General features: G+C 37.4%; 1 protein-coding gene across 7 annotated transcripts in view; it reads left to right on the top strand.

The window, feature by feature from the left end:
• Window positions 1-13,275, top strand: part of LOC123769874 (tyrosine-protein kinase hopscotch) — a 34,109-nt gene that overhangs the window by 14,223 nt on the left and 6,611 nt on the right. For all 7 annotated transcript variants that reach the window (XM_045761284.2, XM_045761279.2, XM_045761280.2 and 4 more), the window contains 12 exons: window positions 606-797; window positions 977-1,105; window positions 2,127-2,298; window positions 3,035-3,120; window positions 3,635-3,722; window positions 5,723-5,889; window positions 7,198-7,334; window positions 7,722-7,854; window positions 8,378-8,506; window positions 10,266-10,439; window positions 10,908-11,077; window positions 12,921-13,056. In XM_045761284.2, coding sequence (XP_045617240.1) covers window positions 606-797; window positions 977-1,105; window positions 2,127-2,298; window positions 3,035-3,120; window positions 3,635-3,722; window positions 5,723-5,889; window positions 7,198-7,334; window positions 7,722-7,854; window positions 8,378-8,506; window positions 10,266-10,439; window positions 10,908-11,077; window positions 12,921-13,056 — 1,713 coding nt within the window. The remainder of the gene's footprint in view (window positions 1-605; window positions 798-976; window positions 1,106-2,126; window positions 2,299-3,034; window positions 3,121-3,634; window positions 3,723-5,722; window positions 5,890-7,197; window positions 7,335-7,721; window positions 7,855-8,377; window positions 8,507-10,265; window positions 10,440-10,907; window positions 11,078-12,920; window positions 13,057-13,275) is intronic.

Genomic DNA, 13,275 nt, shown 5'->3' with positions numbered 1-13,275 from the left:
TAAAGTCAAGAAAAAAAAATCCCCTAAAAAACAAATAAAGGATAATGGATAATAAGTATACTTTAAATAAGTGATAAGGCCTACATCTGGTCTCCATTCTTCAATACAACCTAAAGACACAAAAAGAATAGAGTTTGAAATCTGTAAACTTTGAGTAACTGCTTCGTGAATCTGGCCCCTGGGAGCCGAGTTCTGGCCAGAGGAGATAGTCCAAAAATAGTAAGAGGAATCACTGACCCAAAACTCCAGCCAGTCACTGAACTTTAGATGGATTGGATCATGCCAATAGGCATCCGTGGAATTCTGGAAATTGAGCCAAGATTGTCGGAAAGTCATTTGGTAAACCACAGTTAGTGGTTATTTGGAAGGTGTAATTCATTTAAAGTTTCCTTGTGGCTTTTATCCAAATTTTTCTCTTATTGTACTACAACATTCAAAATTGCTTAGAAGATTTCTGTAATTGAATTTATTTGTATAACCTTTATTGAGCATGTATGCAGTCTTATAAAAAAAATTATAAAGTAAATAATGTTAATTGTAAGCTTTTAATCAGGTTTTTGCACAAGTTGTGACTTTATATGTGACAGTTTTATCCTGTTTTTCAGATGCCGAAACTCAAAAGTTCTCAGGATACCGAACGTTTCTTATCAATGTTGAATGAGTTTTCATTTGTGAACTGTGAGTGCATTGTTGACATACAAGGTGTGACGTTGAGCCCTTTGTCATTGGTGATGGAGTACTTGCCAATGGGGGCCCTAGATAAATACCTCCAGGCTCATAAGGCAAAGATGAAAGAGGTAAGAGAGAGAGAGAATCTTATTTGTCACTGCTAAATTCATTGAAAATTTTTAATTAATATTTATTTTTAAATATAATATTTTAGTTCAAACATTTTAGAAGTTATTTATGTTGTGTCTAGTGAGCCAGCTTTAACATTTAGAATAAAAGTGGTAACAGATGAAAATGTATGGTGCAGGTGGAGCTGGTGGAGGCAGCAACCTACTTGGCCCGAGCATTGTGGTACCTCAATGTGGAAGGCGTCCAACACAACAAAATTCGCTGTCACAACATTTTTGTAGCTGCGCATACTGACCGAACATTCAAGGTCAGTAGTCATGAGCCGTATGCCAGTAGAAACTCTTTGGATTAAATATCAGTTGCAGGTGGCAGGATATAGACTCCGAGAGGCGTAATTCGCATCTCAGATTATATATTCTTGGATTGCAGTCGAGGAACTTGGGTTCAATTCCCTGACAGGGCAGAAACAACTTGGCACATTTTTTTCACCTGATACCTCTGTTCATCTAGCAGTAAATAGGTTGCATTCTTGGGAATGCCTAGGGGCAACCTTAATAACCCAAAGCACATCATTCCTGTCCCCGACAATAAGAATTATTTAAACTGCAAATTTACTTTCTTCCTGGATTGTGTTCAGGGCTAAAGTATACTTGCTGGTTGGTCAGTAATCTATTGTGTTGGCTTAATACCCCCTCACATGGTCCTTAAGCCCAACAGTTGTGCATGATATGTTTGCCATGATAAATAACCTTTTGACTACAATTTCCAGATTGGTCCTCTTGTAACTGCTTAAATATTTTGATTGATTTAATAAATAAATGGTGGTATGTGAGCGAGTCCCTTGTTTGCTCCCATTTTATCTTGCCTTACCCAAGCATAGTCAGGTGGTCTCGGCAACAAATGAGTTGCCAGCTCGGCCAACCCTGTTGTGGTGGTATTGCTGCCATAAGGTGTCTTAATACACAGTTAGTATTACAGTACTGTATTTGAATTTTTGCTTGATAAAGGATAGTCGAGTCTAATATTAGTTTTTTATATTATAGCAATTTGGTGAATCATATGTTCAAGTTAGGATTCACTACTGCCTTTCCAAACTGCATGATTAGATTATTTGAAAAGCAGCTGGTCATGATGTGTGAATGAATTTTTAGAGCTCGGCAGGCAGAATGTGTCTGTGGATGAAGATTGGCCACTCACTCACTCATGAGAGCAATTAAAGGCCTGGATCAAACAAGAGAATTTCACTTCAATCGAGGGCCTATTTATCATCACTCTTGCATATCATTGTGAGTCCACAAAGTTTATTGTTATTTATTGTTCATTTTCAGGTTAAGCTTGGTGACCCAGGTTTGGTGAGGTATGACCAGCATGATCTACACTGGATTCCTCGTGAGCATCACTTCCAGCCTCCCTTGGCCCTCAGTGACAGTACCACCGACATCTGGGCATTTAGCACAACTGTCTGGCAGATATTCTCTCTTGGGGAAATGCCACTTCCAGGTACAGAAGCATATGTCATGCACATCTGTCTGTCAGTTTGTCTCACCATTAATGCTTTGATCCCTCTGGAATTTCCTCTTATTGAGTTGTCCTCATAATCCTATTGAAACATTTTTAAGTTATCAAGATACTGGAAAAAGCATTTGGAAATTTAGAGAATTTCACGCATCTGCCTCAGAGTAAAACTGCTGCTGCTTGCTGGCATTGGGAAGGAAGTACAGTACTTTGTAAATATTTCCTGTGTTAAGAAATGTAAGTGAGAGAAGGGCAAGAAAAAACGAGAAATTCAAAAGTGAAAAACAAGATGCATTCTGAAAAGGTGCAGAAGATGATTCACAATAACATGGCTGAAGATATGATGGCCAAACCACACACACACCAGAAGATGAAAAAATGATGATGTTTCGGTCCGTCCTGGACCATTATCCAGTCAGTTTTGAAGAAGATGAAGAAATTTGGAGTTTCTTCGTCTTCTGAAAAGGTGTTTGTGAGTTAACCATTCGTGAGAACGTATTCAGCAGCAGTTGCAACTAATATGGCTTTATCTGCAACTCTAATCTATATTATAAAATAAGGTTAAGTCCTTGGTTAAAGATGGGTTGTAAAATGTAATTTGTGTTTTTAGCTATGATAGAGTAAGGTATATATGTTTAAAATAAAGTTTATTATTTGCTGTTTTGTTTGTGTTTGTATAATGTGTTGATAATGGTTTAATTCAAGAAAACTTGTGTAACAGGAGCCGATATGGAGGAAGTTCGCAAGTTGTATGCAACTGGTTGCTTGCTGCCTCGGCCAGACCTATGTCCTCATGACCTTTATAAGGTTTGTCTTGTACTAGTGTCCATTGTCTCTTTATAATATAATGAGGGAGACATTCAGTTGTAGAGATTATCCATCATGAGACCAGATTCCATTAGGGAATAAAAAATTACCTTCTTACACTTGGCATGGATGGTCGGCAAGTGGAATTTATTGAAAGAAGTTGTGGAATTTGCTGCCATCCACAACTTTAAAAAAAAAATACATCACAGAACTTGAACGTAATAATAGGTAATAAATGGGCCAGGTATGTGATCTCTCTTCCCTAGGATTAGGGGAGAGATAAGGAAGCCCTAATATAACAAGATATTCTCAAGTTGTGTCCCAGTTTCTATACAGTATTTTGAATATAAACCACTTGCCTGGTTTTGTCCTAAATATTGAGTGTACTGTATAGTATAATATCAATTGGGGCTCTTCACAGAAATCTGAAGGACCATGTAAATGCTGATAGCTCGAATATCCTGTTTATTTGAAGTTTGTAAGAATTCTATATTAAATTTATCAATGTTTCTAGGTTATGTTGCGATGTTGGTCCCCAGATCCAAGTGCCAGACGTCAACCACAGGCCATCATGCGAGACGTCAACCAGATTCTCTACCAGGGTAGGTCATGGTTATTCTCGTATTGTTGATTTTGCTAATATACAGAACACAAGTCACTATAATGTGGCTGAAAATTTAGACACCTAATACATAAATCTGAAATTAAAGGACAGACTGAAATGTTTTCAGTACCTTTATTTTCAGATTTGTGAGTTGAGTGTATTTAATAGAGCATTTTGGTATCAACTTGTGGAGAATCATGCTATTTGCCCTTGTAAGTACATCACAAACATGGAGCATTTAAGAAAGCTTTTTTTTATTTATCAATGAACTAGATAATTATTTTAACATTAAATGGGAAAAATTGCATAAATTATAACTGCACTAAATGGGTTAAGAATTGGCCAGATGTATGTACTGAGAAGTAAAGAGTACTCTTAAGAAGCATCTTTATTACCTTATTGTAGTGGCCTCTACTGTATGACATCTCATACATGTACTGTATGTGCTTGAGTTTATCCCAAGTCCTTGTAGTGCCCCTGTTGTATGACTTCTTGTATATGTACTGTATGACCTTGCTTTATCCAAGTCCGCTCAATTTGATATCCATCCAAAATCGCATCCGGATAATTTTCTCGCAAAAAACTTTGTCATATCCAGGCAGAAATTTGGATATCTGGAGATTTGGTTGGATAATGCAGACTGGCATAGAGTAAGTCAAATCTGGATAATTTTCTGGCAAAACTTTGCCATATCCAGACAGAAATCCAGATAATTGGATATTAGGTTATGTAAATTTTCAAGAACTATACATTTTAAGATATTCAGTATCAATCAAGAAGACGAACTACATCCAGGTAAACAAACGTTTCTGTTTTAAATTGTACTGTATTTTTTATTTATTGTGAGTGGAAATTCGAATTACTGTATTTACCCAGTTGTGCTTGTCTGGGTTGAGCTTTGGCTCTCTGGTCCCGCCTCTCATCTGTCAATCAACTGGTGTACAGATTCCCAAGCCTGTCGATTGTGGTACAAAAAATTGCCAATGTTCTTTTTCTGGACTTCCCTGCTAAGAATTCCTGCTTACCCAGATGTCTGGCTTATCCAGTGAGGGGTCCTTTCCACATAGTCCAGATAAGTGAGCTTAGAAAGTACTCCATTATTGTAGCCCACGATTATACCGCTCCCTGTACGTAGATCTAACTGCTTCCTCATCTTAATCTAGTATTCATTTGACCATTATTATTATTTATCTATACAATTCAAACAACATTTTGTCGCCAAAATAATTGCTATAATAAAATACTTTAGTTTTAACCCTCCAGTTGCTCGGGCAATCCACAGGCACACTGGGGACGAGTTAGAATTACACTGATCACTGTGCATTCAGGTGATCTCACTGGTAGCAGGCTGCAGTCAATGAACTGTTACATTTGCACTCACTACATGTGCTCTGGCATTCAAATTCCCATCTGAGATCAAATTGCATTCTCTTTGGTACCCATGTAGTCATCATTGACAACTTACTGCATTTTAAAAAACCAACATAAGATTTAAGCTTTGAGCTTATTAAAAGCCCCCTCTTAAATTAATCATACTGCTGCTTATTATGGATTATGGACAATTATGCATAATGGCGTATTGCAGTATTACAACAAGGATCATGCAAGATGTTAGGGAGTCGTTGGAGAAGGCTTGGGTTCAGCCAAGAATAACTAGCAGGTCTACTCATGTAATCTAGTAATGCAGAGTTCTCTCACTGGTGTCTCGTGTGTGATCACCAATGGCAGGCTCTGGTTAATAGTCCGTCACCAGTTTTGTTTACCTTAGCTTACCACCAGCAGGTGGCAGCACTGCACCCAGCCCTTCCGTCAAATGCATCCGTTCCACTACACATTCTTTGTTACCCAAAGAAACTACCTCTGACCATCCTAGGAAATATGAGAGAAGTAGAATGATCTGTCCAGAAAGATTCTTTTAAAAAACTGGAAAGCATAGTTGGATAAATCTTATGTCTTTGTGCATTAATATTAATGCTTTAATATTATATATCTTTTCAGTATTCAATTCAAGAAAGAATCATGCATATCAAACCATCTTCCCTGCCCACTCTGCTGAGGCTGAGAATGTGACTCAACCAGCTGGTGAAGTAGTAGAGGAAGAGGAGGATGGTTCAATAACTACCCAGCTGACCACCCTTACATACGCTGATGGTTCTGTAGCACAGGTAAGTTGACTTGTGGTCAACTTTGAGGAGCAGGGTTTAAGACACGAGAAGAGAAAAGTATGGACCCCTATGACGTAAATTTAATACCAGTACAGGTTTTGAGAGTCCTTGTACTCTTAAGCAAATTTACTAAGTATTTATATGTTGCTTAGGATAAAGTTTTCCTTAAATCCATTTCGTTTCTCATTGTCTGGGATGGGAAACCTGTTAGGTTTATTGAGGTATACCCCTAGTTCAATGATTGACCATTCTTAGGATAAAACCCAGAACAGTCAACTAACTCTAAAAAGTAGCTTTTTACTGTTAGGAAAACAGGATCAAGAGGAAGGAAACTTGCCCAAACATCTCGCCCTATCTGGGTTGTAAAAGTACACAGGTTGGTGATTAAGTGGTACATTCTCACAAAGCCAAACACATACGTAATGTGTGATTGATAGTACCAAATTTAGAGTGCAGTGAGTGAGAGGACAGATTGCTCAGTTAACTCCAGTGACCCAGTGATTTTTGTTGAAACACTAAATTGAGTAACTAGCCTTTGTTGGGGGTCTAATCATTAGTAAATTATTTTTGTATTGCTTACCTGTATTTGGATGTACAGTATATACATAGGCTCAACTTATTGAGTGAATCTGAAATATTTAACTATCTAATTTGTCACTGGTGCACCCGTCTGGACTATTGTATCCAAGTACTGAGATCTTATCTTCAATGAAACATAACTACTTTGAAAAAGTTTGGTGCAGTGGCAAAAATCATCCAAAAACTAAGTCAATACTGAGGCCAGGAAAGGTCAAGGGTTCCAAGACTAAAAACCTTACAAGCAGGCACAACATCAAGACCATTATCAAGACCATTAAAATAGTCAGTATCTTGGAAGATATCAATCCACTTCTTTAAAAGGTCTTAATATACCTCTTACAAGGGGCAGCAGCTTGAAGCTTAACAAGCCACAGTGTAGGATAGAAAACAGATGCTGTTTCACCTGTAGGGAAATAAACCCATGGAACTGCCTACCTGCTGAGGCTGTAAATGCGAAGACAAAACTCCAGTTCCTAATTCAACTGGATAAATTCATCGGGAGTAATGGAAGAACCATTTTCCTGTACCTGTCTAGGCCACTAGAGATGGTGACTGTCTGGAAAATTCAGGGAAATATTTTTGATTATGGATGTTAATTCCAGGATCTTGGATAACAATTGTATATATATTGTAGTTTAGCAGTGAGAACATTTAAAAGTACACCTATTTCTTACTTTACTGAGATTTACACTAAACTGACAAAATTATCATTTATCATTTGATTTGCAGGTAACATTAAGTCAACTGCCAGACAACCTTGTTGATGACCTAATTTCACTGAATGCCAACTATTTTCATGGTGAACTCTCTCCTTTGATATATGAAACTGGTGCAGCTTTCTCCACACCGCTAATGAAGCAGGGAAGGTATGTGCATTTTTGGCAGTCAGTCATTTGTAAAATTAGTAGTAGTTGCCATTTTGAATGCACTAACCATGCATTTTTGAATGTCGTGTAATGTCTTGCCATTCATAATAGCATGGTTTTAAAATATTTGGCCATCTTACACAAACAATCTCATTTTATATTTCAAGGTGAGTTTGGGCATGATGAATTTAAAATTTAGAGTACAGTACAGTACTAACACTTGACGATGGCACCAAAACCAAAAATTTGTCACAGATCACTACAGATTTTCAGTGGGAGAAAAGATGCCTTATTTCTGCGATCATGTAAGCCTAGTGCATCAATGACTGTCTTAACTTTTAACGAGCAAGTAATATTTGTAGTTGCTTCATCATCGATTGTTTTCAGAACGGTGAAAACATTAACAGAGTTGCTCCTTCCTCCACTTGCGGCAGAGCGTATTCCCGAAGTTCCTGCCTTGCCTACCCACCCATTACAGCTGGATAAATCTGCTATTGTCTTTGACATAAAGATTGGAGAGGTAAGGTTATATTCCATTAATTGTACATACTCATGCTCTTAAAATAAAATAAAAGTAATTGCAGTACAGTACCAGTAATTATCTAAGATTATTTAAATAAAATTTAAGCAGTACTGTATATATATCCAAGTTTAAAAGTGAATATACATGTTGTATATAAAATGTTTAAATAAACATTGTGAGTCATATATTTCAGATAAATAAGTTTTGTTTTCTTTTCATGATATTTTAGATTATAGCACAGTTGTATAGTGGTCTATATCCTTGACTCACAAGCAAGGATCCCGGGTTCGATTCCCGGGCAGGATAAAAATGGATGGGCAAGTTTCTTTTCACCTGATGTGTCTGTTGACTTAGCAGTAAATGGTTACCTGAGAGTTAAGCAGCTGTTGTGGGCTGCATGCTAGGGAAGGTCAGTAGTTGGCCCTAGGGGGGGGGGGGGACCTGGATAAGCCTAAGTACAGGCTTCCTGTCCCCAATAACGGGAATTGTGTGTACAATATTGGATTAATGACATCAACAGGGCAACTATGGGGAAGTACACAGAGGAATGATGACAGATGATCAAGGGAACAAGAAGATTGTTGCCATCAAGACACTCAAAGCCGTGGGTGAAGTTGGTGATTTTAAGAGAGAAGTTGATATCATGAAGGTAGGTGGGTAATTGTTTTGATTAGCAGATCATTCACTTCACAGTTATATGTGAATAGTTCTGTGCAGAGATTTATCAGCTCGTCTATTTCAATCTCCTGGATCACGTAGTGATTTATGGGAAATATACATTTTTAAGAGGCATTCCACAATAGTGTTGGTAATACCATTTATTGTGTGCATCTGTGGTGTTGTTGGTAGGCCCAAGTGAGTGAAATAGACATCTTTCTTTCCCATCATCTAATGCCTCTGTTCTCTTAGCAGTAAATAGGTACCCGGGAGTTAGGCAACTGTTGTGGGATTTTATCCTGGGGATGGTCAGTAGTTCGACTTTGGGGGGTGGGCAGTCTCGATACAAGCCTAAAGTATATATACTGTGTATGCATATGCTTCCTGCCCCCACCCCCCAACTACAGGAATTATTATTATATTAATAATGAAAAGTTATTGTGAAATGTGTGGTGCTGCTTGTGTATCTCTGATGTAATGATGCAGGATTTTTGTCTGTTTTAATATCTATAGTCTGTAGAATTCTCATGTTTTCTCCAGACTAATGCCTCCACTGATACCTAAAGGAAAGTGGCCATTTTCTTTCCGTTGAGCTTTTTGTGCAGGAGTGTGTGTGTGTATGTGTAAGTAACTACCTAAATGTAGTTACAGCATGAGAGATATACTTCTGGTATCTCGTCTTCCCAATAATCTGTCGTGTAATGTTTTGAAACCGCTAATGGTTATGACATCCATCATCTTCTCACCTTACTAGTTCCAGCCTTCTAAAACTCTATTTGTAAGAAAAACTTTCATATATAGTACTGTATTTTATATCTTTCTTTCCTTACCTTGGATCTTTGACCTCTTGTTCTTGAAGTTGCAGGTTTCAAAAATGCCTCCTTGTCTATTAAGTCAATTCCAGTTATTATTTTGCATGTAGTGATCATATTGCCTCTCTTTCTCCTATGTTGTAGCCTTAACATATTTACATATTTGTGGTTACATTAGTGGGGCTCTTGGTCATGGTCCCTCAATCTTCTTTATTTGATTTATCATAATTATTGTTGAAGTTTCCAGTGGTTGTGGACCACATTACTACCACCTTGCATCTCCATTCCCTCAGTTTGCTGCTCTATTAGCCAGGACTGTAAGGTTATTATTAGGAGTAAGCACTGAGCCATTATGACTATATAGCACTTGGAAGGAATAATAGTTTAGGATAGGATGGAGGGAAAGAATATGATGGCCAACCTCTTGGACGGTTGTGAATTGAATGCTAACCTGCGGTAAGCGAGATCTTCACTTTACCATCCAGTCCAAGTAGTTGGGCTATTAGTCAGGAAGTACTTTGGTGTTGTCTTTTATACATGTATATCTAGGTACTGTATGAGTGTTTAGATTTTGTATAAATTTATTACAATGCATGTGTTCTTATTTGCCATACTTGATATTGGACTTGTTGGTTCTGTGTTCATATAAATATTGCACACAGTTTCAAAGAATTTATATTTTGTGCAAGAACATGACACTGTAATTAAAACTGTTCAGAAATTTAATATATTTTAATATATATATATAAAAAAAACACACAAAAGGAATGGAGTGGTAGGAGAAAAGCACACAGAAACTGTGTTGAAGGGGGACCTAAACATTCCCTCTAATGTGTTATGTGTGGTTTCCTCCGAGGCTAAGGGTCCCCTTCTTCCAGCCAGAGGTGGTACTCTTTTCCTCTTCTTAATATATAATGTATAAATTTAATATATTTGCAGAAGCTGAAGCACAAAAACATAGTAGAACTGTGTGGTCTTGTAGAGTCTGAAGGAGAAGACATGTATATGGTCATGGAGTATCTACCCATGGGCTCACTCAAGGATTATATCAAGACACATAAAGAACACCTGAAGGACAACACGCTCCTAAAGTTTGCTATGGATATTGCCGAGGTATTTTTTTTTTAAGACATGGCTGTTAGCAATTCCTGCCTATTGGAAACTATACTTTTAAGATCTTACATTAACATTACTATTAATGTAAGATAATGACTGTATTCTCCTGAAATATAAGATGCACCTTTGCTTTAGATGCCCCACTTATTTTACAAGGATATTTTTGTGAAATTTTTATTTTTACTACGTTTCACCATACATTTATTTAGTTTTCAATATACTGTACATATTAAAATGCAGCTTCCCATTATCATGTTGTTTTGTGTGAGCTACGACATCGTGCTTAAACTTAACATTATAACAATGCATCCTATCTGTTGGAAAATAGGGTATTTGCTTGGTATGTAAATAATAATAACCTAGATTACAGCTGCTCCTTTTAGATCAAAAGACCTTTTTGCAGTTTCCGTGATTATGTTCTTAGTTACAGTTTGTTGGTATCTGAATGGTATGCTTTTTCTGTAGGGGATGGATTACCTTGAACAGTGCAGCATCATTCACCGTGACCTTGCAGCACGCAATATTCTTGTAGCAGATTATCATAATGTAAAGATCACGGATTTTGGCTTGGCCCAACAACCCAACAGCGGAAACTACTATATTCGTCAAACACAACGGGCCTTGCCTCTTCCTTGGTAGGTAATTTTAGGATTGAAATCTTCGGGCATTATTAAAACCGGGTCAGTTTCTTGTATTTTCTGAATTTTGGGGGAATTTACCAATTTAATATTTTTTAATAACCTAAGTCATATCTATTAAATTTCTTTATATGTATAACTACAGTTTTTTTTTTGTTAAATCAAAAAGATATTTTCATATTGAGGGAGCTTGAGTCTGAAGGAGAGCTCCATTGAAATTAGAATGATAATGTATAGCTGCGATGCTTTCCTTCTTTCTGGGAGCTTCTCATGAGGGGGTAGCTCATAGTAGTAGTTTTTCCAGTCGGCTCCATAACCACACAATCGCGTCACAATTTTTTAGTTAGCCCCATGTACTTGCCCTTCATATAGTTCCACTCTTCCCTTCCAAGATAATTGTCATCTACCTCTATAGTGTAGTCCACTTACTTTTTCCTTGTCCACCTGTTATGACCATGACAGTTCATTGTCTCTCTCTCCACTCAAGCCCTAGTTGGTGGGCATGGGGGGGGGGGAGGGCATGTTGACCTGCTGGCTGGTAGTTAGCAAGTTAAAATGACTGTTGCTTTCCATTATATCTGTTTATATCACAACACTTAAGTGCATTACATTTTAATCAATCCACTTCATACTACATCTTGTATAGTATACGTTTTCATTTCTACACCTGTTCCACATACCGTACTTAATAGTGTGTGTCCCCACTCTCTAAGGTGTATAACAGGTCACTGGAAACAGGAGACCTGGAAAACTGGACGACAGATAATGTAGTCCCAATGTACAAAAAGGATGACAGGCAAAAGGCACTGAAATACAGGCCAGTTTCTCTAACTTGTTTACCATGCAAGGTGATGGAGAAGATCGTGAGGAAAAGGCTCATAGAACATCTGGAGGGAAAGAGCTTTGTAACACACCACCAACATTTGTTCAGGGATGGTAAATCGTGTCTGACAGGCTTAATAGAATTCTGTGACCAAGCAACAGAAATTTGGCAAGAAAGAGAAGGGTGAGCAGACTGCATTTTCTTGGATTGTCAGAAAACCTTTGACACAGTACCCCACAAAAGGCCGTTACAAAAGTTGGAGAAACAGGCAGGAGTAAAAGGTAATGTGCTCCAACGATAAGGGAGTATCTAAGCAACAGCAAACAGCAAGTAACTGTAAGGGGGGGGGGTGTGATTTCCCCAAATTTACTATCTCTTGTATTCAAAATTATCGTAGGGCTTGTTTTCTTAATTTCCCTTCGAATCATTTGTCCCTCAGTAAAACCCTTGGTGAATCAGAAATGTTTGACATGTCTCACCTTTCACATTTTTGCATCAAGTATTGGTATTCTGAGCAATATTTAGGACATTTTGAATAACCCATGACACAGATGGTGCTACAGTCTTCCGGGCTTGGTGTCTTCGTTTGATAATTAGTACTTACTTCCTCTTCCTCCTTATGCATGTTCAAATAGCTTGTCCTGCTAATCTGTTTCTCATTCTTTATGATGAAATATCATAGTAAAATGACAGACATTTGGCTGTTTAAGATAATTCAATGCCATTTTTATTTATTTATCTAGTACAATATTCATGTCTTGGTTGTGATAGATATCTTGACTCAACAAATAACCAATTTACATGATATAGATTACTGGTTGTACTATTATTTTTAGGAGATATATTCAGTACCTTCAACAAATATTTTAATCTGAGTTGGCTTCAAAAAATAATGTGTATGCAAAGAATAAGTCACTGTAGCATAGCTAAAACAAATAACCCAATCCACACAAACATATTTCATGCATGGCTTGGGTTATTTATTTTGTATATTTTCATGATCTTTTTGAATTACAGGTATGCCCTAGAATGCATTGAGCACGGCAAATTCTCCCACAAAAGTGACGTTTGGTCTTATGGTGTTACCTGCTGGGAAGTGTTCACTCGGGGACTGGAACCAGACCTGCCTCAGAAACCAGAAAATCTGTTGCAGGTGAGGATTAAGTATATTTCTATCCACCCTCCAGAATTGATAAAACCTATAGCTACTATGGATGGAATGTACAAACCATTATGACTGTTGTACCATAAAGTTCATATTTTGTAATATTGGATCATTAATCAATGAGCGTATGTACCAAAAATTGGAACAGCAACAATAAACCTAACCTTTCATAGGCCTAATTTAGTACAGTACACATGTACTATACTA

Source organism: Procambarus clarkii, chromosome 45 (genome assembly GCF_040958095.1).
Source record: "Procambarus clarkii isolate CNS0578487 chromosome 45, FALCON_Pclarkii_2.0, whole genome shotgun sequence".
In the NCBI taxonomy this organism is placed as follows: domain Eukaryota; kingdom Metazoa; phylum Arthropoda; class Malacostraca; order Decapoda; family Cambaridae; genus Procambarus; species Procambarus clarkii.
Note: the sequence above shows the minus strand (reverse complement) of the source record. Positions and strands in the feature narration are given on the sequence as shown.